Source organism: Ptychodera flava, chromosome 22, assembly GCF_041260155.1.
Source record: "Ptychodera flava strain L36383 chromosome 22, AS_Pfla_20210202, whole genome shotgun sequence".
NCBI lineage: Eukaryota > Metazoa > Hemichordata > Enteropneusta > Ptychoderidae > Ptychodera > Ptychodera flava.
The window spans coordinates 6,660,672-6,688,196 of NC_091949.1; the positions used below are offsets into that span (position 1 = coordinate 6,660,672).

General features: G+C 36.7%; 1 protein-coding gene across 50 annotated transcripts in view; it reads left to right on the forward strand.

Moving 5' to 3' along the window:
- LOC139122555 (ankyrin-3-like) overlaps window positions 1-27,525 on the forward strand; it is a 193,505-nt gene that overhangs the window by 43,672 nt on the left and 122,308 nt on the right. For 45 of the 50 annotated variants that reach the window (XM_070688047.1, XM_070688075.1, XM_070688087.1 and 42 more), the window contains exon 1: window positions 9,007-9,275. The exons of the other annotated variants lie outside the window; for them this stretch is intronic. In XM_070688047.1, the coding sequence (XP_070544148.1) occupies window positions 9,189-9,275 (87 nt within the window). In that variant the 5' untranslated portion in view covers window positions 9,007-9,188. Of the gene's footprint in view, window positions 1-9,006; window positions 9,276-27,525 lie in introns of those variants that run through there. 50 annotated transcript variants of the gene reach the window in all.

The following is a 27,525-nucleotide window of genomic DNA, read 5'->3' on the forward strand; positions in this document are numbered from 1 at the left end:
TCTAAAAATTTATGTTTATGTTCATAAAAACCATGTTTATGTTCTTAAAATGTATGTTTATATTCTTAAATTGTATGTTTATGTTCATAAAAAGCATGTTAATGTTCTTAAAATGTATGTTTATATTCTTAAATTGTATGTTCATGTTCATAAAAACCATGTTTATGTTCTTAAAATGTATGTTTATATTCTTAAATTGTATGTTTATGTTCATAAAAATCATGTTTATGTTCTTAAAATGTATATTCATGTTCATAAAAACCATATTCATGTTCTTAAAATGTATGTTTATATTCTTAAATTGTACGTTTATGTTCATAAAAACCATGTTTATGTTCTTAAATTGTATGTTCATGTTCATAAAAGCCATGTTCCTGTTCTTAAAATGTATGTTTGTATTCTTAAATTGTACATTTATGTTCATAAAAATCATGTTTATGTTCTTAAATTATATGTTCATGTTCATAAAAACCATGTTCATGTTCTTAAAATGTATGTTTATATTCTTAAATTGTACATTTATGTTCATAAAAAGCATGTTAATGTTCTTAAAATGTATGTTTATATTCTTAAATTGTATGTTTATGTTCATAAAAATCATGTTTATGTTCTTAAAATGTATATTCATGTTCATAAAAACCATGTTCATGTTCTTAAAATGTATGTTTATATTCTTAAATTGTACATTTATGTTCATAAAAACCATGTTTATGTTCTTAAATTCTATGTTTATATTCTTAAATTGTATGTTTATGTTCATTAAAACCATGCTGTTATTCAAACTTTCATGCTTATGTTCATGAAGGTCATTTGTTTGTTCATTGAACAAATTTATGTTCATTAAAACACTGCTTATGTCCATATCTCCCTGTTAACACTGAGGGCGCTCTGGAGTTAGCAGCACGGGACAGCTATGGCGGCGGACCAAACAGTTACACCGCATACAGCTGGAAAAGTGGGCTTTACGTGTGTTTAAAAGCAAAGCTTAGCACATCGTGGATCTAGACAAGTAGAGCGTGCTAGAAAATGAAGATCGATCACAAGTTTGTACTAAATATCGGCTGTTCTCGGCGGAGAAACTGCACGCTCTCATTCGGAGGCGCAACCAGCGGTTTAATTAACGTTGTAAATGTCTACGCACTTTCGAAGTCCAAAGTCAAAGACTCAGGGCTGTGTGGTTACTAAATATCAGCTGTTCTCGGCAGAGAAACTGCACGCACACCTACAGTCACCTATGGTCGGTCTATTCCGCTCAGCGTCTATGACCCCATAGACGTGTGTACATCTCCTTCTCAGGCATATGTACACACGTCTATGAGGGCATAGACGCCGAGTGGAATATTCCGACCAAAGGTGACTGTGCTGCACGCTCTCTGACTCGGGGCAAAACCAGCGGTTTGCCTATGGCATTTTGGCAGTCCAAAGTCAAAGACTTAGGGTTGTTGTGGCTGTGGGAGGCACTCTGATTAAAATCTGATGTAGAGAATGCTCCTTTACTAGTGAGAAGAGGACCGAACAAAACCAGACCTAAGGGACCGTTCAGTTTTTACGGCCGGGGGGACTGGCAAAATCCAGGGGGTGGGGTCATCATAATTTTGGAATCCGCGAAAGGGGGGGGGTCATCACTTTTTCACTGGTAGGAAAGGGGGGGTCACACATTTTCAAAAACATAATACCTACAATAAAGTTCACTTTATGCCGTGGCCATGATCGACCCTCTTTACCGGCGGGCCGCCTTCGGCGGCCCACTACAATAACTATACTTTATGTATACCCATGACCCTCTTAACGGGCAGACGCCTTTGGCGGCCCACTCCAATTAGGTTTACTTCATGCAATGGCCATGATCGACCTCTGTACTGGTGGGCCGCCGCATGCGGCCCACTACAATAAATTGACTTCATTGTAATACCCCTTGACCATCTTAACGGCCGGACGCCTTCAGCGGCCCTGTTCAGTAAAGTTTACTTCGTGCAATGGCCATGATCGACCCTCTTTTTACCAGCGGGCCACCTTTGGTGGCCCACTAGAATAAAGTTGACTTTACGTAATGGCCCATGACCCTCTTAACCGGAGGGCTGCCTTTGGCGAACCACTCCAATAAAGTGTACTTTATACAATGTCCATGGACATGAGTTGTCTATGGAAATGAAGTTAAAAATTGCCTTACAGTCGTCCTAATTAACAGACGTTTCAATGGATGTGGCTGAGAAGTTTGTGCACTGGCATCTCTGCTACACGAATAAAGTGCGCCGCGTACGGAGTTCAAATCCAAACCGTGCGGGTAAATTTGACATATGGGTTTTGGTTATTTTTTAGCGGGGGAGGGGGGGGTCATCAATTTTTTTCGTCTGACAAAGGGGGGTCATCATTTTTTTGCGAAAAATGCAGGGGGTCTATATTTTTTTGAACACCGGCGACAAGATTTTGCCGGCCCCCAGGCCGTAAAAACTGAACGGTCCCTAATTGTGATAACGTAAAAGACCGTACACAGCATGCATCGTACGCAGAGCTATAGTCATGACCGGTCTTCCCGTCTTCACGACATGCGACCAGTCCGGACCTGCGTCCTGAGAGTTTCAAAAATGAGCGACCCGCGACTTTTAGATGCAGTGAAATATGACCTGCGAGTTGTCAAATGGAAAACGTATCTTTGATAGGCTATCTGCATCGGGCAGTTGAAGGTATTTGGTCGATCTTTTACGTTAGGGGAGAACCATTTGATTTCTGGGGGGGGGTTGGAGGAAGTGGGTAAGGGAGCAAAGTTTTTTTTTCCTGTCAGAGTGACAGCAATTTTTTTTCTACTGTCAGACCCGCATCAATTTTTTTTTTCGAATGGAGTAGCAGTGCAATTTTTTTTGGTCATCAAGTTTGTAATGCGTTGTATATACAATGTAAGGGAGTCAACATTATTTACGGCCTGAAACTCCGAAATTTTGAGTGACCACCCCTCGCCACCCATGATGAATTTGAATAACCTCCCTCTCTAACTCTGAAATTTTGACTGTTAAATACCAATACATGTAATTGTAAAATTTACAAAATACAGCAACAGTAGAGACCTTTCAAATCCTGATGTACCCTGCTAGACTATCATCAGTTATCTCATGATCGTTCAAAAAAGGTGAACCCATCAAAATGAAATTCAATGTCACAATAAAATAAAGATATAAAAGCTTACGCAGTATCTAACCATATAGTATATTGTTTAATTTGGATGGTATAATGACAGGGTATCACTAGGATACCTGACCGGGCAGAATTTGAAAGTACAGGGGGAGAGCACGCGAGAGGCTTAGGGGACAGTGTCACAGGGGCTTTCCCCTATCTTGCATGAAAATTTTAAGATATTGATGTGTGCAATGGTGCAGTCTGGTGCAATCTGAGAGGTGTTTTTAATCTTTTTACTTAGTGAAACTGTTAGAATACCCCAAGGGGGAGAGCACGAGAGGGGGACCCCCTCTCGTATTGGAAATTTTGAGAAATGGATGTGTGCAATGGTGCAATCTCAGATGTGTTTCAATTTATTCGCACAAAAAAATTGAGTAACCCCGCCACATTTTGAGTAATGCCCCCTGAAGTTTTCAAGTTTTTTAGTGACCCCTGACCCCCTCACATTCCTCCGAATACATGGCGAGACACCGGTGAATCGATAGTGCTTTGACCCGGTGTGTGATCCGGTGTGTGGTGTCATATTATAATCAACATGACCAAGCATCGATTTAAGTTCTCAGGGAAGATGTTATCTTTTTGGTCAGAGAAACAAGGCTCTCACATTCTATTTCATTATATTGTTGTTCCTCAATTTTTCATTGTTAACTTGTTCATCTTTCTAACATATTTATATTGAGAGAATTAATATATTGGTTTTAACACTAGTTTATTGACTCCTGTCTTGTGTTTTAAATTTTAACAATTTACAGAAGTCAAATAGTCCCCTTTAGATAGTGCCAATGCCATTGAGATATTGCAACAGAATCCTGAAATGTGATTTCTTGGGTCAGGAAAGGGAAGGAAAACATTGAGTGCACTGAGGTGTAAAGTAGACCTATGTAGTGCATGCTTATATCATAAGTGCTGGGGAAAAAAAACATAAGCTTGTGGTAAAAACATTTGCGCCGCCGGCAAAGAATACATGAGAATAAGGTTCCCAAATTTTGCGAATTTCTGATGCATTGTGACAATTTTTTTTTTCACTTCTGTCAGTTATGACAATTTTTTTTTTCTCAGGCCATGACAGGATCAATTTTTTTTTCTTCTATCTCACCTGGTGACAAATTTTTTTCTCAAAATCCTCCATGCCCCCCCAAGAAATCAAATGGTTCTCCCCTTATCGTATTAAGGTATTTTGTTGTGCGGTCCTCCCCTCACTTGTGACAGACCCATCTCTACATCGGGTCAGAGTGCCTCCCACAGCCCTGAGTCTTTGACTTTGGACTTCGAAAGTGCGTAGACATTTATAACGTTAAACCGCTGGTTGCACCTCCGAATGAGAGCCTGCAGTTTCTCCGCCGAGAACAGCTGATATTTAGTACAAACTTGTGATCGATCTCCGTTTTCGAGCACGCTCTACTTGTCTAGATCCACGATGTGCTAAGCTTTGCTTTTAAACACACGTAAAGCCCACTTTTCCCGCTGTATGCGATGTAACTGTTTGGTCCGCCGCCATAGCTGTCCCGTGCTGCTAACTCCAGAGCGCCCTCAGTGTTAACAGGGAGATATGGACATAAGCAGTGTTTTAATGAACATAAAATTTGTTCAATGAACAAACAAATGACCTTCATGAACATAAGCATGAAAGTTTGAATAACAGCATGGTTTTAATGAACATAAACATACAATTTAAGAATATAAACATAGAATTTAAGAACATAAACATGGTTTTTATGAACATAAATGTACAATTTAAGAATATAAACATACATTTTAAGAACATGAACATGGTTTTTATGAACATGAATATACATTTTAAGAACATAAACATGATTTTTATGAACATAAACATACAATTTAAGAATATAAACATACATTTTAAGAACATAAGCATGGTTTTTATGAACATAAACATACATTTTTTGAACACAAACATGAAAACTTAGAACACAAAAATGTGTTTTTTGAATTTTGCAACATTTGGCTTGCCATAAATTAAAGGTGAAAACAGTTCACTGGCTTTCAAAAACAAACTTGTGTGTTTACTCACAGACAGTGTGCAGGGAAAAGGAGCTAAGTGATATTATAATAGAGTGGGCAGACATCAATTCTGTGGAAATTTGAGTAAGGTTAACAATTTAAAGAATGGCTGTATGGAGCCGGACATAGGTGAACACTCTACGTGTGGTGTAAGTGTTTAACTGGCTGGGATATACAAAATGGATTGTGAAGTGCACGTGTGAAGGTTGAAAAGTATAAAATTTTGAGACTGGTGCAAAATGTGTGATAATTAATCTTCATTCTTGTGGTAAAATGGTATGCCCATTATGGTGTAATATTTGATATTTGATTTGTTGTTTGAACATATTCAGCTTATTCATCTATCACCTGTTATTTCATCCCAAAGTGAGATGCTTTTCAGTACATGAGTTTTCAAAACTTTGCATAAACAAAAAAAAAACCATTATCAGAAATGAATACCTATGGAATAACAAGTTTAAAGGTCACAGCCAATATAAATATTTCATTGACTGTGGTAAATATGGTTTCCTTGAGTTAGCCTCCCACTGAGTTGCTTCCTGTACCTTCTGAGAATTTGTCGACTTTGTTTGCCCAGTAGCAAACTGGATACAAAGGTTTGTTGGACTACTGCAGTGGAACAAAATGCCCAACTTTTGATAACAATTTGGTTGCTTAAAAAAAAATTTTTTTTGCTTTCCATTCAATTGTTAAAATGATAGAAACAGTCGAGTTTGGATTAGTCTGACGAATGCAAAAATATCTTTTGTACCCAGAAACCTGTGCAATGAAATATGCAACAGGTAGATTTCTTGTTCAGAAATTCTGGCTTTCCTAAGAAAGTGAGCCAGACAATCGTAATGATATATTGCTTCTGTTTTTTCTGCAATTATTTGTCATAAGAAGGTTATTGTTTTACTGGGTTTATGTATTTTAAAGCATTGAATCCACATTTCTTTGTGAATCATTAAGTTGGTTTTTGTGTATGCCGACATTTTTGGCATGATGTAGTTCACCCATAGACACGCTTTATCCTTTTAAAGGTGTGATTTTATTAGTTTCATAAATATAAAAGAAGAATTTTGATTAAGTAAAGATTTAAATGTATTCACCTACTGTATAGAAGTCTGAAACTTGTTTAAAAGTAGACAAATTGTAATATTTTTCATGCATATTACATGTAATATTTGCTTGACAAGAATTATGCAATATGTTGACTGAAAACAGAACTAAACTTATAAATAAGGTTGTGATTGCTCTTTTGCAAGTGTCTCAAATATTACATCCTAAAGATGTTAACATTTTTAAATGCTAACATCTTCATTACATTGGAGGGATTCTATGGGTTTGTCAAAGCTTGAAGTCTATGATGGTTGAATTTTAGTCACAAAGACTGATTCTGTCATCTGACCAAAACAAGATCACTTGAATGAGAGTCAGATTCTGATTCGTGCTGTTTTTAACTTTCAGTTTCAGGAGGCAAAAACACACACTCCACTGACTTTCATGTTAATCCATCCATTCACTCACGACTCCCAGCCTTCAGGGGGCCCCCTATATCACTGATAGGAAAATTAATTCAAAAAAATTTATATCCTCAATTGTTAAACAGCTGTGATGTTTGGTCTAAGGGAAATTAACCATTAAATTACTGCATGGTTGTGTATTAAATTGGGTTAATGAATGGAATAGTAGCCTAATTTTAACCGGAAAAGCAGGCATGTTGTCATGCAACTCGTCATATTGTACAACAAAGACGATAAAACCCAAAGATGCAAGCGGCATAAATTATGCAAATTGGATGACTACTGGGAGCCACGTCCGGAAAGTTGGCTGGAATTTTCGTCTGTTATTTTCTTTCTGTATGTGCGCATTGCTATCAACTGTGTACAAGAGTAATTGAAAAGGAAGAGGTTTTTTATATTTATAGAAAATACACAGTGGTAATTGCCTTTCTCTGATTGAAAACACACTCCAAGGGGTAAAGGATTGCATGCAATTTGACGTCGCCTTTCCCTTTTCATGGTGTAATGAGAGCGATTATGTGCTCAAATAAACTACACAATATAACTGGTTCTTCCAATGTCACACGGTTTTTGTTAGGTTGTTCTTTCATGCTTTTATAGGAATCTACAGAAATCTTCTTTGTGTCACATAAAAAAAAATCAATATAGTAGATGGAAGATAAAACTTCAGTTGATCAGAAAGAATGAAATCCCTGGTTTGGCATTGAATCAGGATTGCGGGCAATTATCATGCAGTATTTTATTCTGGAGTGTTTGATGCAAACATGTTCGTTATCTCTCACGTGAGAGTTTATGAGTAAAATTTCCATCAGCTACATTTTTGCTGAGATCAGCACAAAAAAATTTTACAGAGCAAAATATTTTCCTTTCAATTTGAGAAAAGACAAATCTGTAAATTGATAATCAGTTTTGACATGTGGTGTTGCGTACATTATAACAAAAATGTATAAAAATTACATAAATATTTTGACAGAAATTGGAATATTGGCAAGAGTTGTGATAAAATGTAAAAAATGACTGCAGGCTGTGTCGATTGACTGTGATTGAACACAGACATCTAGGTAATGCACCTGGCAGGGTATCTGATGCTGCCATCTTTTAATATTCTTAATGGATGTTTCTGCAGATGTGGCAACCTTCTGTCCATCGTGCATAACCCAGCTGATCAAATTTCTAGAACATAGTGCACTGGCGTGTATAAGTATGAGAGTTAATGCACCATGACAAGTGTGATTGACGACTCTAGGACAAAAGAAATATCTGGAGTATGAGGAAAACATGAAAATATAAAAGTCTGCTTTTTTAAAGGTTTTCTCTCTGTGTTAAAGTATTGATACACGGTTACCATGGGAGACACGAGGGTTGTACCAGAATATGGCTGTGAAAAGGTGGATTGCAAAGTCAGTTTGCCCAGTGGGTTCACCCGAGGACACAATCAATATTGCTGGCTACCTCACCTCAGATGACCCTTTCCTGGTGCAGTTCCCAAAATCATTTTACAGTGTTGGTTTTTTTTTTCAAGTTGTATAAAAGCTCACGGCGTGTAAAGGCAGAATTTTTACAGGTGAAAACTTGTAGGCTTATAATGCATTGATTGTGCGTATGACTGAGTGTGTAGTGTTGGCTGCCTGCTTTTTTATTTGAGTAAATACAATTCAAGCTTTAGTTGGATGGGGTCATAGGGTCAGAGATGCCAATTTCCATAGCACAGCCTCCCACACAAATCCTAAAATACTCTGACATTTATTCACTTCTTTTGAAAAGAATCACACACCGTGCATTTGAAAGTATGGGCTGTATTTCTTGCAAAGCAAATATGTCATGCACTTCCACTCTCATATTTGTGTGGTTTAGCATGTTTATGTGGATTTGTCCGAGCTTTGACCTGTTTTGTTTGTTTGATGTGTGTTTCTACCAGTCTGCACCTGTTTATGCAGCCCTCTGAACAATGATGTAATGGTTGCACGTCAGTCCATACTGACTTGCCCTCAGAGTGACCTCAAAATAACGACAAATAGTGAAGCTGTTGCTGTCCGTGCCAGACGATTATTCTATTGATACGGTATTTATTCGTAGTAAATTGTCAATGTTATATCAGGTACTGTCGATAAAATTGTATCAGTTCACCCGGCAAAATAGATTTTTTTTCTTTTGTGGCTCCATCCAGTGAATGCTTTACAGCGATGCCTCCCTGATATTTTAATGAGGGGAACATGATTTGCTGCTCGTCAACCAATGAGAGACGATGTTACAAGTTGGCTTGGGTTTGACTGAAACACGATCTCAGCCTCTGGAATACTATGACAGTACTCACATATTTTATATGGTGCTGGCTATTTTTATGCAACCAGAAATTCTCCTCGACTACACTCAGAGTAATGGTCCCTTGCCTAGCGGAGGTCTGAACTTGGTGGTTTAATCTCCGCGGCAGCGATTACGGAATTTTAGCACGGTGCTGAGTTGTAAAAGTGGGCAAGCTACGAGCAGAAAATGACTAAAGATTCCCCCACCAAAGTGATAGCTCGAGCTCATATTGATGACTTTGATACGGAGAAGGAAATCCTTGAAGAAGATAGGGTATGAAATTTATCTTTTCTCTAATTTGTTGCACATTAACAGAGTTTCTGTAAATTCGGCATATGATGTTCGATGGATGGATTGCTTATTTTTGGTCAAAGCTGTGATTATTGTCACTGTCTGTGCCGGTGTTTGACGTCATCTGTGTCTCCAATATGCTGGAGATGATAGTACAGATATATGGTGTCTTGAAAAAACAAACTTGCCATGATGGATTCCGATGTGATGGGTTCTTCGACCACGAAGGTTAGCGTACTCAGCTGTTTCAGGCCTAAGCGTTTGCAGTGTCAAGGAGTGTGCACAGGGAGACAGCTTGATTGGTAAAATGGCAATGTGCTATTTTTGGCCAGTTGTTGTACTTTTGCTGATATTGCACACTGGACTAGCAGTTAATAGAGGCTTCACCATCCACCACACATGTTGTGGCAGACGGAATTAAAAAATGGTCTTGGCCGCATCCTCTGAAGTGTATATGATACATTTCCTGCAGGGATTTTGTCTGGTTATGGTGACGAGGTCTGCAATCATGCAACATGGTCCATTTATTGTATAGAGTTGACACACACAAAGACACACACGTACACACATGCCATACCAGATAGACAGACACTGGGGTACGACCCTCATGGTTGTACAAAAATCATAAACAAGTACAACAATCTGTCAATTTTCTCACAGGGGAATGTTGGCAACTGTCAGAGGTATTCCCTGCGGTGGCCAGACAGCCTTGGGCAATAATGTCTTTCAAAATGGAGTCAGGCTTGTCATAAATGCGGCCATTGATTCACCCACTGTCTGTTGTTTGGTCATCGTGCCAGGCTATATACTTCCAATTCCATTGGACTGATATCACATTTTATATATAGCTCATCCAGTGGGAGATTACATGCATCTTGTGATGTTGTACTTTTAGCAGACAGAGGCCATTATGAAGGTCAGGCGGGATTTGAAAGATAGCAAAGCGCAATGCTCCGATTACAACGCTTATGAAATATAACTGCACAAACGTGGACAAGTCATAAATTTTACTGTTATGGGGGAGTTTGTGACTAAGACCCCAATCAATGCTGTAATGTTGGTTTCACCTCGATGTGTACCTTAGATATTAACAGATGGCTTCACTCTAAACCAGGGCTAACAACTTTAAGATTTTGTTTCAGCTTTGTTTATTTTTCCGATGTCTGCTCAAATTGTTATTTTTTTAACTCAATCTTGGAAAAATTAAATGAGAAAATGATTTCATTGTTTTTGTAAGCTACTTTTGTATTGTCCTGTAAATGTTGACCTTTTTTTGCTCCCCAGCTTTGTGATAATAAATGCATCCTCATAATTTTCCAGATATTCACTTTTTTGCACGTAAAACAGAAAGTTTACAATGTCACCAAGAAACTTGTCAGCAAAATATCTACATCATTTCAAACTCGTGCGCATGCCAGGGCCATGAATATTTCTTGGTTTTAATGTGAAGGGGTGTCCTTCATAGGAATTAGAATTCAATGAACCCCATCTCACACTTCACAAAATTGTGTAATGTAAATTTGCATCGCCTGTCTGCATAAAACTCCTTATGCCTTTCATCCCCAATTCCATGTCCATAGAACAAACCATACCATACGAAATAATGAGCTCAAACCACATCATGGGGGTGTTATAGCTAAATTTGACATGCATGTATGGCATTGATTCAGAGTTCCTGCTGGTACGTTACTGATACACTTTCCCTGTGTGGATAAACTTTGAGGGTCAGCAATGTTATAAGGACAATTTGTGTTCACCCGTGATAAGGTGTTGTCAATGCCTCTCAAACCTCTGTGTATTTTTATCTCAAAACCAGAAAGCTGTAATGTTTGCCCAGTAAATGTTTATATAAACTAATATATATAAAGGGCGATTCGATTTTTTGATGTGAGTTTTGAGGGACTGGTTCAATGCACAATATGTCACAGTGGAACTCAAAAACTATGTGTAAATTTGTCCACCTCATTCAACATCACCTATTGGTAAATTTGTCTTTTTTTTTAAATTTCCCCACTGTCTCGGAATTGTTCCATGATTTACTATTCCCATCACAGTGCCGGGAGTATTTTCATTGCGTTATCAGTTCTCTCCGGAATGTTAATTGTTTCCTGGCTTAGAACAATTGAATATAGCTGATAATTGATCACTGTAATCTGTTATGATATATACAGGATTCTATTGCAAATTATAGAAACTTGACGTATTTCATGGTGATACATTTTCACGTAGATATATTTGATTTCAAAAGATGATGCAGTATGGGCAGAGATTTTGGAGAATGTTTCTTTGATATTATCTGTTTACAGAAAATGAGAAGACAAAATACTATGATTGATGTCTATAAATGAACATTTGAAAATGAAACAATAATATGGACCACAATGTAAAATACAGCCTTTGCTGTGATTTGCATGTGGACAAGTCAAAGCTCTCTTGATTATGGATAATGTGCAATGCAGAAATATGCTTTTTGTCAGATTTTAATGATGGGGATCTCAAGGCCACATGCACCTTGACATGTTCATACTTTGCTCATGGAAAATTTAAAAAAAGTATTATTATATTGGATGAAGGCAGCAGATTATCTAAATTCTCTGTATCAGTTCAGTAAAAGGGAAGGTGATTAATTTTCAAAAATAATCAAGATGATCGAAATTGAAATTTTATCTGTGGATTTTGCAATGAGTCCAGACAAGCTGCAGACAAGCAAAGAATTGTAGGATTTTCCAGGCCCAAGGTCTGTCAGAAAGCTAGCCTGCTTTGCATTGTTACAATGCAGCCGGACATTTTCCATGCTTAACACATTATTTATTTGTGATAACACGCAGGCGTAAGAGAAGGTCAAGTAGTTCTTGGTGTATCTTGAAGATGGACGTTGCATTCCGAGAGAAATTCCACATCATGGGTTAAAAAGAGTCTGACGTTAACCTAATTCAGTTGATGTTGAATGTGTGCCAGACAAAAGTGTTGGCACCCCTACTTGTGGTTGTCTTGAGTTGGAGACTTCCGGACTAATCTGCCCTTTTAATAGAATTGTGGGATTTGTTAATCCAGTCCAGATTGCATCATGTGGGTGGATATTTCAATCAAACAAAAAAAAAAGTAACATGTGCATGGTCTTGTGGTAGTCAAGGTACCATATGAGAATGATTTAGAGTGTAAATGTTGTTAGCAGTCAGATTCCTGAGTTGACAGACATGCTGCGGCAATTAAAGTCACTTGAATGAATACGAAGATGGAGAAATTCGGGTCATGGAAAAGTAGAAATCCTCTCAATAATAGTCAAAGCAATGGCCGCATACATCGTGTGGTAGTGTGTGACTGATCTCATCTTCAACTCTGACCATAAACAAGTTTATCTCAGCCATCTTATTCGTACTGTCACCCATCTACCAGTAGATCTTCCAAATACCTCCTATGTTTTGATTGTACCCATTCTGCCCCTCCCATTTTTTTTACACCACTATCTCCCCATATGTTTTGTCAGAATTGCATAAAGTTGAGAGTCAAATTAACCTGTAATCCCATAATACAAAACCAGAATTAATAATCAAGATGATGAGACGACTCTTTACAAATTTTTTAAAAATGTCTCAAAACCTTTCTTTTTTTAGTCCCTTGGATAACGTAGCACATGATTAGATTATAGTAGTTGTATTGCTTGTAACTCTGATGTATTTTCCAGCAGTTTCATTTTGTTTGTAAACTTCTCTTTCCTTCTTCTATTGTCCAAATCATTTCAAAATGCCTAGTGTTCAATCCAGTAACACAGCCTGTGTTTAATACATAGTCCAGTGTTATGATTGAAAGCTGAATTTTAGTCCAGACTGGAATTCATTTGCTGACAATAACATTGGAAATTGTACATAATGCGTGGGCAAGGCTAACATTTTTCAGTTCAATGTACTTTCGGGAGATGAATAAATAAATTTAAGAATGAAGATGATGATAAAAAGTGTATGGAAAGTTACAAATATTTTTGTCTCGGTCCTCTTTGGCCTGTTTTTAGGCACTCATTCCATCATAAAAGATTTCAGTCATGTCCAGACAAAGAAGACAATATATAAAGGCATCGACAATTTACCCATTTTAGTTCTCCATGATATTCCCAGGGCCTTTGTTTCTGATCTTATCTCCGTGATTCATTTGTCCAGCCATCAATCCATCTCTTCCATGTTCATAGCTGTCACTCGCACTCACAGCCATTGTTTACTGCTTTCAAACAATGCCTGTATGCTCCCATCTCATGAACGCTGATTTATTTCTAATTGTTTGACGCTTTGACGAGTTTTTGATGCATATTTCATCCTTCCAAAGCATCTGTGTGGTGCCGGACGTCATTTCATAATCATAAAGCTATATTCTTAATGGTCATTTGAAAGCAGCAACCTTCTAATTATTTTGTCATTTTGTACTGGAAACTGGGATATGTCATTTTGAAAAATGATCTGCAATACATGTATACATATGCATACATATAAAGGACATTGGTGGTAATAAGTTTACTTCCTACCATAAATGCCAGTAACTTTTTAAAACAATTTATATATTCACTTAGTTTGTGGATGTCTTAGGGGTGAATGCAGTAGCTATGTTCAGTTTTGTATATAATTTTGAAATTATACTATTTGCATTACAGAGTCTGTACGTACTTGTCTATCTCGATGCAGCTGGCATTGTGGAATTTACCCTAATGGTCAGATTTAGTGGAATTTGGTAACTTGTTCGGGAAGGATAACAACTCCCCACAATTGAAATTTTTGTTTTACCCAGATGGTCTCCTATCAGCCAGTTTTGTCACTGAAACGCTGAAAATATACACTTGCATCAGAGTTTTCAGAGCAAATTGCTGACCTTTCTTCGCAATATTTGAAAAAATTAAATCACCATAAAAATCGAACAAACCAGCAAGATGCACACCAAATGAAACTGAGACTGAAAGTTTATGACCTGCAATTTTTTATCTCAGAGACATAGTTGAAGTCGGCTTTTGACAAGTTATTTTTAGAATGTGACCTTTTAATATCTTGGGCTGTAGTAGGGATAAATGTTGAATAAATTTATTTTATATTTTTGCAGACAAGCAAAGCAGTATTTTACTTGCTAAGGAAAGAAAAAATGCAACAGAATATTTTTGTTAGAGCTGGGTTGAACAAACTTTGTGAAATTTGATAATGAATTACTGGACATGTCGTCATGGTACAATAGAAAACATGACTGGGCATAAAGTATTGTAAAATGAAGGAACATTCTTTCAATAATTAACGGCTTTGGTAATCATTGCACGGGAGATTGTTTGTTTGGAACATTCCAAGGGCTCTTAAATTGCAGTTTAATAAAGTGATCCAGAGGTGGTAGAGCCATTGGAATTTGCTCAGTGTTTCCCTTTCCGTAATTTTACATTTTGTTTCGAAAACATCGAACATATCTTCGGTTTGAAATTACATCTTGGAAGGCATGGTAATGACTGTTTTCAAATATCAGTGATACCAGTGAAATATTTTTGTTGAAATAACGGCATATCAGTTTTGTTGCTCAGGGTAAATTTATCCATATGTTAGATCAATGATGAAGTATAATGATATACTCTATCAGTAATCTAGTATAATTTTTGTTTTGCTGGGCAAATATACCTTGTAATATGAGTACACGAAGTTTTGTTAGCTTCTTCAAAAGTAATGTTTGCTGATTGTCACGGATCCTTGTTCATTGAAATGAAGTGGTGTGGTTTCAAGTACTACTGAACTCTTTGTAAGAGGGAAATTAGGTAAATATTGACTGTACATGTTCCACTGAGTTTTCAGAGTGAGATCTTTCCAGGGCAAGGGTCTGTTATGTGGTATACACTGCAGAAAGTGTAAATTCATCCGGGTTTCACTGTGTTTGAATAAACCCTCTTTTATGGAAAGTTTATTCGGAGATTGCTTGGATCTATAGAGAGACGATCGTGTTCTTGCCATAGGTTTGTAATCTGTTATCATAAAATGTGTAGCTGTGTGAATTTACTGCCCCAGTGTTTCTGGTTTAAGACGATAAAGCATTGCATCATGGGTAGAGCCAGACTCAACAAGTTTTCATGCCATTTCTTGATCATCTGTGTCCGCTGTTTAGAATGGAGAATTCCAAACAAGTGAGAAATCATCAATAAAAGTATATTCCTTGTTGAACCCTTCCTTTCCTGACATACTTCCAGGATGACATCAACGACAGTATATGGCATTGCTAAGTGAGCAGGGCATTATCCTAGTATGGGAACTGATGGTCTGGCCACACAGACAGTGCTGTCACAACGCTGATAAGAAGGGACCTAGGTTTAGGCGATGTCAAAATTCTTATGTCGTTGAGAGTTGGAAACCAGACTTGAGAGTGCAGAGTGGCATTTGCTAATATTGCTCACGTTGAGTGTGATAATGTTGATTCCTTTCCCATGTGAAAATGAACCCGAACTTGAACTCTTTCTTTCCTGACATACTTCCAAGATTAATCGCATCATTTTGCATGATAGCCCCCTTTTTTCATCCGACATGTACAGCAAGGCCTACCTTGTTTACCCAAAATACTACACTTTGTCACCAATAAAAGTAGAGAAAAATAGTTGAAATGACACTCAACATCAAACAGAGTTGATTAATGTGAGTTGAATCATGGTACACGTACTATTTTCTATGTCATCACTCAGTCTGGGAACATGTTGCACCTGAAATGAGGACAGAGTTCAAAGGTCATCTGGTTTCACATCTAACACTTTTAGTTGAATTCAAATGTTTGTTCACACAGACAAGTGTACTGAAACTGTCAGATCATCATTATTTTTGCCTTTCTTTTGTACATTTTACCGTTCTGTGCACTCATGTGATTGCCACGGTGTATAGATCTGATCTTCACTGCTTGAAGTTCTCTCTAAGGTGAATGTAGGTCAGACACAACTGAGACCAAACTTAAACCAGTCTAGCGGTGACATTTTAATCTTGGAGAAGTCGAACAGTAAAAAGCAAGCAATGATATATGACACCGGTTTGTGTGCAGTGCTTATCTCTGTCTACCATAGTAGCTGCTGCTACGTTTTATACTTCATTTTACAACGTTGTTAAGCTACTGTATTTGATAAAGCAGTTTCGATCTGGTCAGTTGTTCTCGTCAGATTCTGGACGTCGGAAAATGGCTGTTGTGTACTTCATTACTATGAATTTTGTCAGTTCATAACAACCAAAGGAAAAGTGTCTCACTCAGGGCTGAATTTCTCCAAGATTGCAATACTTCTGCATTTTGGCCATGTCGTAGAAAACTTGACTCAATTGCTGTCCTTACTTTGAAATTACGAATTCAAACAAAGCAATAATTCACTGTGCAGTGACCTGTCGGACTTTACGAGCTCTGAAAGATTGGACGAAAGATGACTTGTTTCCATCTTTGTTTTAATAACCATGCCAAGATCTGTTAGTATAGTTAATCCTAAACTTATCTCAAAAGAATGAAGGCATCTGTACTTCAACAGTATTGTGTTAACTTAGCGTCAGGCAGTTTTGATTTCCAACCACTCATATAACCCCAGTTGAACAAACATGCTTGATACAAGATATTTGAAAAGCACCTTTAACATTTATCCAGCCTTTGAAGCAGTATGCTCCCGACATTTTTCAAGTGTTAGGCTCAAGACAGTCACCTCTGAGGCCAGCGAGGGCAGAAGTTGTCACGTACATGTTGTTTTACGCTATGCTGTGCAAAAGGTCTCAAAATATGCCTCCCTGCTTAGTTTAAAGTAAAAAATGCACAGGGCAAACTAAAATGTTAGTGTAACATATTTCACAGCTGTTGTTTAACAATTCTCAGCAAATTCTAAAAAATAAAGAAGGTGAAATGTCTGACAAATTGATTTCAAATTGAACGTATTATGATGTTTTCTTTTGGTTTTTTTTGCATTCAAATATTAACAGGATAGATTGTAAGACTGCCTCTTATATTTCTAGATTTTTGTATCCAGATGAAACTGATGATAGCAGTGTTGGGAAATCTAGAAGGGCTTCTTTTTGTTACAAGAGTTCTGGATCTCCTTGTAATGTTTGGCTTGTATTAGTTTTTCCGTGTGTATGATATTTGTCCCTCTCATAACTTCTACAATAAGGACTTTTTTCACTTCTGTATGGGGGAGAAAGAAAGAAAGAAAGAAAGAAAGAAAGAGAGACAGAGAGACAGACAGAGAGACAGACAGACAGAGAGACAGAGACAGACAGACAGAGACAGAGAGATTAATTAAAGAATACAAATTAACACTATTTTAGGATTCATCTCAAGATATTTCTCTATTTGTGTTTTAAAAAATTCAAGACAGCATTTCCAATACCAGATTTTTCCACAGGGACTTTTTTGACGCCTTCGAAAACTTATTTGATTTTTGAAACTCCAAACTTGATATCTCTCGGTGACATAGATTTATGATACTTTTTACTTCAATGATATATCTGTTTTCTTGAACAAAAGACAAGCTGTGTAATGAAATTACATCTTTTTAAATTGTTTTGACTCCACCAAGGTGATATTGAATCAACTACACAACAGAGGGTGGTCAGAAAAAATGTCGTTTCCCCGACAGAAAATGAAACCATAACAGCCTGTGTAGATTACTGGCCACCATGGCAGACAAAAACACTGGTTAAATATTTAACCACAAAAATTTTTGGTAGTGCCTTCTGTGGAAGCTGAGATGGAGATAAGTGCAGGGAGTATATTTAAAGGGTTTGGAGTGGTATTTGGGCTCAAAGATTTATTTTATGCTGCGAAAGCCTTTTCTCTGAATGTTGAAGAAATTGTTATTTCCTGGTATTAAGATGAGCCAATGTGAGGGTGGATTTTGGTTTCTGTAGGACATAGTATAATAATAGCATGGAGGGTGGGTGTAAGGGTAAATTATGGTGTTTGTGGCAGAGAAGCAGCTGTTGAGAATAGGTGTGGCAAGATACACAAGATTGCTTTATAGCTCTACAGTCTTGGCTGGATTGTTCACAAGAACAAAAAGAAGAAGTTATAGCTGGAAGTATCTCTCAGTTGAATTCGAATTATCAGGTGCATAATGTTAGTCAGGTGATTTGTGAAAGAGACAAGTTTGTATTAAAAGCAAAAGCGAAAGAGTTTTGGAAATTGTAATTTTCATAAATTCTTTATTTGAATTTTCTTAGGAACAGTAAGTGTCAGGGAAAGATAAGTTGAATTACTTGAATATGTGTGCATAATGGTTGATGTTGGCTGTGTCTTTACCATAGGCTACTTATGAAGTGGGCATCTTATTGAAGTTTTGACAAAATTTCAAGAGACCACAGGAGGAGGGCGTCTATTTGCAGTGTTTGTTACAACATTGCAACGGAGCATAAACATTTTTGAATGCCATCATGTATCTGACATGGTTATAATCTGACACAGCATACATATATCGCTGTTCCAGTTTCCTCAAACTTCTCATCTTTCTGATGCATTTTTTTGATCAGTATCAACCTTTTCACCCCTATTTTGCTGTTGAGGGGCCGAAGTTGGCTCAGCAAACAAAGGGATTTTATATGGTGAAAAATATATGTGCTGTTCGCATTCCCTTGCTCTGAAGACGTGCGGAAATTTCTTACAAGCAATGTCTGGTTGATCTGCATATGCTGTGCTGTCAAATCTATACCCACACTGGATATCATCTTCTGAAAAGAATCTATCATTCATGCTTGTAGAATTATGGCTGTCTGATTACATGAATTATTGGCTTACAATATGCATTATTAATGGGATTACTGTCGTACCACAGTTCATCAACAATGTAATGATAGAATGTTTTTCTCTGAGAAGATTGTGAATGCAGTTTGGCCTGTATAGTCAATATTAAAATTGGATTTTTCACAATACTGTTATTCAGTATGAAAACATAAATGGAAAACATTCTGTATGGAAGAAAAATACATTATTGCCAAGCACAATAAGAAATAATTAACAATTTTTCTTCAATGGTTTTGGTTTTAACATTGTCTGTGCCACACCCTGCCCTGCTGTTTTATCAACATTCATAATAAACTTCAAGTACAATCCTCACATAGTTTGTTTCTCAGAGGTTAATTTGGTGTCAGCCATTGACCCCAAATGACCTCAAAAAACCAAAAACATGCCTGTGTTCAAAACATACAAACAAATATAGTGAAATGTTCTCAAAAGAAGTTTCTGTGAATGTTTTGGTTTGGGTGTCGATATTTCAACTATTATATAAAATTGCTGCCACAGGCTGTTGTAGTGATGTTGCAAAGAAATGATCAAATCTAGCTCAGGTGGATATATGTATGCGGCCCTTATAGCACATAAATTTTACCAGCTTTTAAAAAATCCATAGAAACTCATTAATTTGGTTGTAATCAAGATATTACGTACGAAATGCATTGTTTCAAGAACTTTTTTTTTCATTAAACATTGTAGATTTTTCTCACTTAAAAAAATTCCTCTTGCATACATTTCTTCAAACCCTTGACTTTACTGTCAATTGACGTATTTATAAACTGACTGATAATATTCTGTTCCAAATTGAAAAATAGATTTTTAACAAGTAATTGGATAGAGACTATTTAAAGTAAAGATATTTTCCATGCTTTATCAGTAAGTACTTGCTTGCGAGTCCTATAGGTATTTAACTTTTATGGAAAAGGTTGCAGCTTTGAGCCTGTAAAGTTTGGCTTCAGTTCAAATTAAAGCAACGGCATTCTTTGAATGCTGATAAGATTCCGCTGTAGAAGTTTGATGTCTTTGTCCATTTCTTGACTTGCACAGAAAATCAGAAAAAAGTCAGCAGTGTTATTTTATGTCCATATATACATGACTGTCTATCTCTCTTCACGATTGCCATGTGAAAGTGAATTTTAATGACATCGTGAAATGTCGCACAGCATTTTAATATCGCAGTTGTTGTGAAATTTCAAACATGTCATGAAATTCATAGAGACGTTGCACCTGGGATTTTAAGAGCCATACTGGGCATGTACAGCGTAGGAAATGAAGATTCCTGCACAGAAACAGCTCTGAATAATAGATCAGCCTGCGTGAGAGTGCAAATCAAATGTACGAACCATCAAAAGCGGTATTGATTTTTGCAGTCGTAGTGTAGTTGAGACAGACATTCACAAAGGGACTACACAATAGAACCCATGATTGTACAAATACTCTGTCTGTAGATTTGCAGGTAGTCTGGTCAATAACCTGAATGGGACAATAGCCGTCCCTTTTGACAATATTTCCATTGTTTATTATTCAAGAAAACAGGTTCATTTCGTTCTTCTTTCGATAAGCATATTGAAATAGATTATATGGAATTTTATATAAACTGGAAAATACTGCTCATTGTAAACAATATGCAATGTTCTGTTGACTAGTAAATTCAGACTAAAATACATAATATTATTATTGGATATAATACACATACACACTATATAGACCAGATAAAGACCTGACATTTCAGTACAGTTTGTAGAGTAGAACAAGAAACTATGTATTACAAACGGAACAAAATGGAGATTTAATATGTAATCTGATTGTTAAAAACACGACTGGTTCTCTTTGACTTTGGAAGCAAGATAAACTTAGTTTTTTCTACAAATATATGCATCACTTTGTATATTTACTCTTAATTATAAATAATAAAGAACGGTAGATCATTCAAAACTATCACCAAATGATGCAACAATTTATTGTTCTCAGTAAATTGCTAAATTGTTATTGTTATAAAAAGGTTATTTCATGATTATTTTGTAATATTTACAGAATTAAATATATAAATGCACTTTAATAGATAATATTAAACAATTATTTTGATGCTTTACATTATTGCTTATATGCAGAGCTGAAAAAGATATAAGAAAAACCACCTTTATGGATACAAATCAAACAGAATTGTGGGTAATTTATCATGCTGTGTAAAAAAATTGCAGTTCTTTAAACCATAAGCCATGTCTGTTGTTACGGTCATTGTCGCTGATTAGGCATTTGTGAAAATGAGCAAAACACAGCAGTGTAAAGTCACCTTGGAACCTGGAGATTGGCATGAGAGCAATGTCCCTCGGTGAAACGTGAAACCGAGACCCAGTCAAAGGGTGTTCCTTTGCCATCTTGAAATCGTAGACACCACTCATGGTGAAAATTTATCGCTGTCTTGAAAATTTAGTGGAGTTGTAAATACAGTGACAAGACTTGTGCCTGTTATGTGATTTGTGTGGTTGATACACAAGTGTCAAAAACTAAAGTTCAGAATGGAAGTGTGTAACAGTTCCAATGCTTGGTGTCAAATTTGGTGTCAATTTATTTTTATCGCAATGATTACATTTTATGTGCATGTAAACATTTGAGAAACTAGCAAAAACCGCGGGCAAAAAAATGGGTTTTTTTAAATGAAAAAGCTATGACTTCCCTTGATGCATTTGCAAGGAATAGTTATGGTGTAGATTTGTGGTGCACTACAGTACATGCTTTGGTTGGTCAAAAAAATCCAAAACTGTAAAATACTTGAGTATGTCTTAATTAGAGTATGCCCAGTATGATTGTAGACAGAGACCAGAATAACTAGAAGAGACATGTATTCTGTTTGTGTACTAAGCTAATGTTGCATCTCTGTCAAGGAATTACATGGGTTACATTCACATCAGACTTTCTGTGGTGGCGTCTCATTACTGTGACTTCCTAAGGCTTCATGACGGAACATGCCAAATCTGATAAAGGAATTAATCGGATTTCTATTCAAATGATATATCAGTGGGGACATCGTTTTAACAGTTCAACATCCTGCATACATTGTAAATTTACTTTCCTTCTCCTTCTAAAATGAATCTCCCAAAATAATTATTCATTCAAATTATATTAACAAGTATTGTCTGAGAATGCAAATCAGGGGAAGCTTTAACGAGCTATTATCAATTGAAAGTGTTCATTGGCCTAAATTATGCATTGCAGATTTTCTCCTGAAAATTTAAAATAATTTGGTCTTTTTTCTGAGACACTGAAGAACTGTAATAAGTACTTTTACCAACTGAGGCATTGTTGTAAACTATGTTTGTGGTGTGGAAAAGAGTTCAAAATTAGTTATACGTGTCAAATCTTGACAGTGTCTACGTGTCAAAAACTGTATTGACGTAAGTCTCCAGACAACCAACCAATACATGGTAGAGTTTCAATGGAACAGTCTCTAGTGAGAATAACCTAAAATGTATTTGTGATAAAATGTCAGAGATTTTACATTGGTTTCCACTCTCCCTGTCCTTATGGACGTTTATCATTATTTTTTATCTGTGTAAATACTGTGGTTTATACAAAGGATGAACTGCAATTACTGGAAGTGTCCAGACAAACAAAGTAGACAAATTTATAATCCAATAATTATCTTGGGAAAAATGTTTACTAGACTTTGAGTGGCTGCTTCGATAAGCTACTGTGCGTAGCAGACGCCAAGGTTGCAGACAAGTCTGGGTTCTTCCTGCAAACATAATGCGTTATTGAAGGACTAGGAACTTATTGGTCATTGACACACAGTGGGAAATACTATACTGTACAGGGCAGCCTTCCAGCTGTGTAAAACAACAAAATTAAGGTGAATTTGTGATAAAAATGGAGAGGGAGGAAAAAGATAATAAACAGGAGAAAAGATGTTATATTATTGAATGCATAAAGAGTAATTTCAGAGGGCATGCAAGGTGACTGAGTTGAAGAGGAAACTCGGAGAGCGGGAAGGGTTTTACTGTTCGCTATCTTCAGAACCACAGTGTATTGAGTACAGCTGCATGAATATTGTATGGGCTGACTTGTAAGATAAGAATTTTACATATGTTGTGGATGAACCTTGAGTGTTTGACAACATAGAAATCAAGCATTTTTTTTGATAACATAGAAAAAATGTAGTAAATATCAGAATATCACACACTAGACTAAACAAAAGGGTTCTTATCGTTTATTACAGCATGTGCTGTTTGCATATCTTGTTTAAATCCCAGCAACTAGGTGAGACTTATCTAGCAAAGAGGCCTTTCCCAGGTATTTCTTGTGGACAGAAATGTGTGAGTCAGTGAGTGATATGTCTCCAGTGAGATGATATTTTGCTTGAAAAGGCCTTGGTTTTGATATAAGAGAACCACTATGGTATTGAACTTTGAACATGGTAAATGCATTCTGGTTAAATGCAGTATGGGGGAGGGATGGGGGGGGGGGGGGGGGGGGGGGGGGGGGGGGGCAGGGGAGGAGCAGAGGGAACATTCCTTGCTCAGCACTAACGCTGCACCTTTTCCATACCTATGTGTATATTGGCTTCATTCCAGGGACGCACAGTTGGATTGGGATTTCTCAAGTCAGCATATCAGATTTGTTTGACAGTGAGCTATCGAACATTCAATGCTCAGTGACATTGGGTGATCCAGGAACATGGAACAGTATAATACACCTTACATATTGACTCTGGATAACAGGGTCACACTGAAAAAGTCAAATCCAAAAGAGCCTTTGAAATTTTGTTCCTAATAGTATGCAAAGCATTTCAATACCCAAGCATCTATGTGTATTGCAAATATTCACTCCTAGCATCAGCATTACTTGGATATCAGTGTTCAAAAGTGACCCTTCCCATGTTTCAAAAATAACATGGTTTATCATCAGTGACTGACATTTAGGTCTATTTTGTACTTTGATGTATTGTAGCACGTTGGCCATCAGTCTGTCTCATAAAATTTCACTCAGCATTTCAAAAATTTTTAATTTTCAATATAACATCAAGATTAATGATCAAAGCTAGAAAAACAATTTTACAGAAATAAATAGTTTTGTTTAATCTGCATAAATTTAAATATATCAGGATAAACTTTGCTATTTTTTGGAGCTATTTTTATCCAGAGGAAATTCTGTGGAATGTTGTAATGCGGGTAACAGGGAAATAAAATGTGTGACTTTAGCACTTCTGTATCAGAAGAGTGAGAAAGAGCAGGTTATTTAAAAGGTCAAAAGTCATGTTGCCTCATGGGAGGAACCCCTTGAATAATAGTACGCTAATTTCCAAGTGATACTCTCAAAAGTCTATATTCATGTACATTTTGGCATTTGCTCGTATAGAAATTGCTTAGAGGCCATATCAAGGTATGACTGCTTGATTATTCGCAGCCGTGCATATGACGACACTCAAAACGGTAGTGGTCTTCCCTATGTTTGATATTTGCATGCAAGGTATGAAGATGGCAATAAAACAGATGATGCCAACTAAGATGATTGCTTTTGTTTCTCCCAGAAAATTATTTATGGCTCATATTGAAGCAGTTCATGGCTCATCCATCTTTGACGTTCATTGTAGATGATTCCTTTCATAACACCTTTTAGATTTGCAAACGTGTGCCTCGAAAAACACCTGTATTGAAAGGACATTGGTTATGAACCCTGCTTCAATAAAATATCTTTTCATGAATATCTTTAATTGATCATTCATCATCTATCTCTCTGTCATGTCATTTATTGCTTTTTCTGTTGGAATTCACATGGGCGAGGCTGTTGTCGTTTAATGTGTGGAGATGATTGTGATGCTGTTTTCAATAACGTTGGTGAAGCATGTATTTAGTGTTTGAGAAACAGTCTAACCACCCACCCCCTTATATTGCATGTAATATTATTAGAAATAGCATTGGGCTTACCATCACATTTGCCATATTTCATGCTTCTTCAATTTAATATGAACAACATATTGGTGTAATTTATCCATGAAAAGTGCAATGTCCTAATTTTAAGCTACCCCCTCCTTTTGAGGAAACGAAACTTGAACCTACTGTCCTACAAACTGATGAAAAGGTGCCCTCAAACAATATTGTCCATGTGACTGTTCGTCAGTCACACCCACCCACATTGTACAATAAATTTTGATTACAGTAGATGTATTTGTCTGTAGGAGATTTTATGACTCTTGGTATTGTTGTATATTTTGCTTTTCAAAGTCAGACACATCAGCATTGTTTAACATTCAGCCAGTGACATGTCGTCTTCATCATTGCAAGTCAAGACTGTCAGATTTTTGGGAAAATGTACGGCAATACTTTTTTGTAAATTTGGTTATTGAGAAAATTCGGGCAACTGTTTTGTGTGTTAGCTGAGCTGCTCCCAGGATCTGGTCAGCATGTCAGAAAACATGCCAAATTTACGGCTGGGCAAAATGACTTTAATGTATGTACTGCCAGAGTACATGTGAGCAGGTGTTGAAGAATTGAAATAACCGTAATTGTTATATCAAACAGGTAGTAGTATTCATTGAAGTAAGTAAAGTGGGCACCACTCGGTGACCCCTACTGCTTAAAAAATAATTGATGAAGATGATCAGTGTTGTATAACTGTGAGACCAATGGTTAATTATACAAATGTCACCTCACAAAGTTTCCCAAGGAGATGAAAAGCAGTGGAATAGACCCACTCAACAAATGTTGATTTTGTAAGATTGAACACACACAAAATGGAGTAACCCTGGTGTCTCAAGTTTCACTGAATGTTGATAGTGATTAAAAACTACATTAGGAAATTAATCTGCTTTCTTTAGGTCTGAGTGTTCAAGTAATCACGGTTTTAACTCCAGATGGTTTAGCTGTAACTCGGCTGTCTGGGCAGGACTGTGCTGAAACTGAAAGGATTTTTCAGTTGAGCTCTTTTAATTTAGTGTGTGGGTAGTCAGGGCAACAAGGTGTGAAATCAGTCACTGTGTGCCGCCAGGGAAATAACGTTTTCACCTCAAATTGACTTCAGTAGTCGTGAACAACTTATCAGATGTTTGAACCGGTTTTTCGGTAAAAGGCATTAATTTAAAGCCCAGGTTTTGACATGAAACGGTTGGTTTAACATTTCAGAAAATGATTTAAAAAGTCAGGGAAGAACTGCTGATGAATGGTCATGTTCTGCTTTGCTCAGAGGATGTAAATTTTTTGTTGGTTCCTGACAGTTCACTTTAATAGGAGAAGTTTAATGAATAAATTTACATATAACCTTTGACCCTTTGCCTGCTGGCTCCATTTGATGGCTCAGATGAGTTTTGTTGTTGCTGCAGATATTTCCACTGTATGTTCCATATGCCCTGATATATGAATTCATTTTCAAACGTACTCTGTTTGACCTCAGTTTTCATGAAAACATTACAGAAGTAATGTTGAAAACAGGTGCACTATTTCAGTGCAGCTCAGGAGGGAGTAATGATGCGTGTACTTACATGTAGCAATGTGGTAAGAGAACACCAAAAAGTACATGATTGCCTGCCCCACCTAGTACACCAGGGGAGGGGTCGTTGAGGTCACAAAGGTCGTGACCCAGGCAATAATGTCTGCTGCAGTCAGTGCAATGACAGGGCAGGGCAAGACCATGTCATACAGTTGTTATGCCAAGAAGTTCCATGACACAATTGTTACATTTAAACGTAGTTATTTTTTCTCACACAATCCTTTCCCCATCTTGGGTTAAGTGTACTTTAATATTTATCCGGAAATTCTTTTGCGTTCCACTGCCTTGCAAATACCAGCCAAGCAAAGTGAGTTATTGAAGGAGGAGAGAGAATGGCTTAGAAATGAATAGCAAAGTTCTGCAAACATGTTGAATCACTGACATGTAATCATGTATACCATGTGCATGTCGGAATTCAAAAGTACGTACATGTATATATGTCTTAATGCCCAACGGCTGTAATCTTTGATGGTTTTCAGAATTTTAATCAAACTGAGTAAAAATAAGGAAGAATTTAGGAAGAATTTCTTCTGTCAGGACTGTATGTATGAACTTAGCTTGTATTTGATGCGGTTGTTCCAGAATGTAATTTATACTCATAGATTAGTTCATTTGTCAATACAGTAGATTTCATAAGTGAACATTTTTTGTGTACAGGCAGATTACTATGTATTTTTCTGTTATTATTTATTACATAAATATGGTGTATGAGTTGGACTATACAGTAGCCAATACACTGAACAACCATAACAAAAATACTGAAAATTGTCCAAATTTACAGTTTCAAAGGTTGAAAACCTGTAAAAATATCAAGTTTCACAATACAATATATATAAATTCATACCAAGTTTAAAGATTTTTGTCCAAAATTATTTGTGCATATTAAGCAAGAAGATTAAGTCAGCAAAAGTTTGATTTTCTTGCATTCCATTTCTTGTACATTCCTTTTTTTGGGGGTAGAAAGAGATAATGTGGCAAACTAAAACATGATAGGTGTCTTTATCGGAAACGT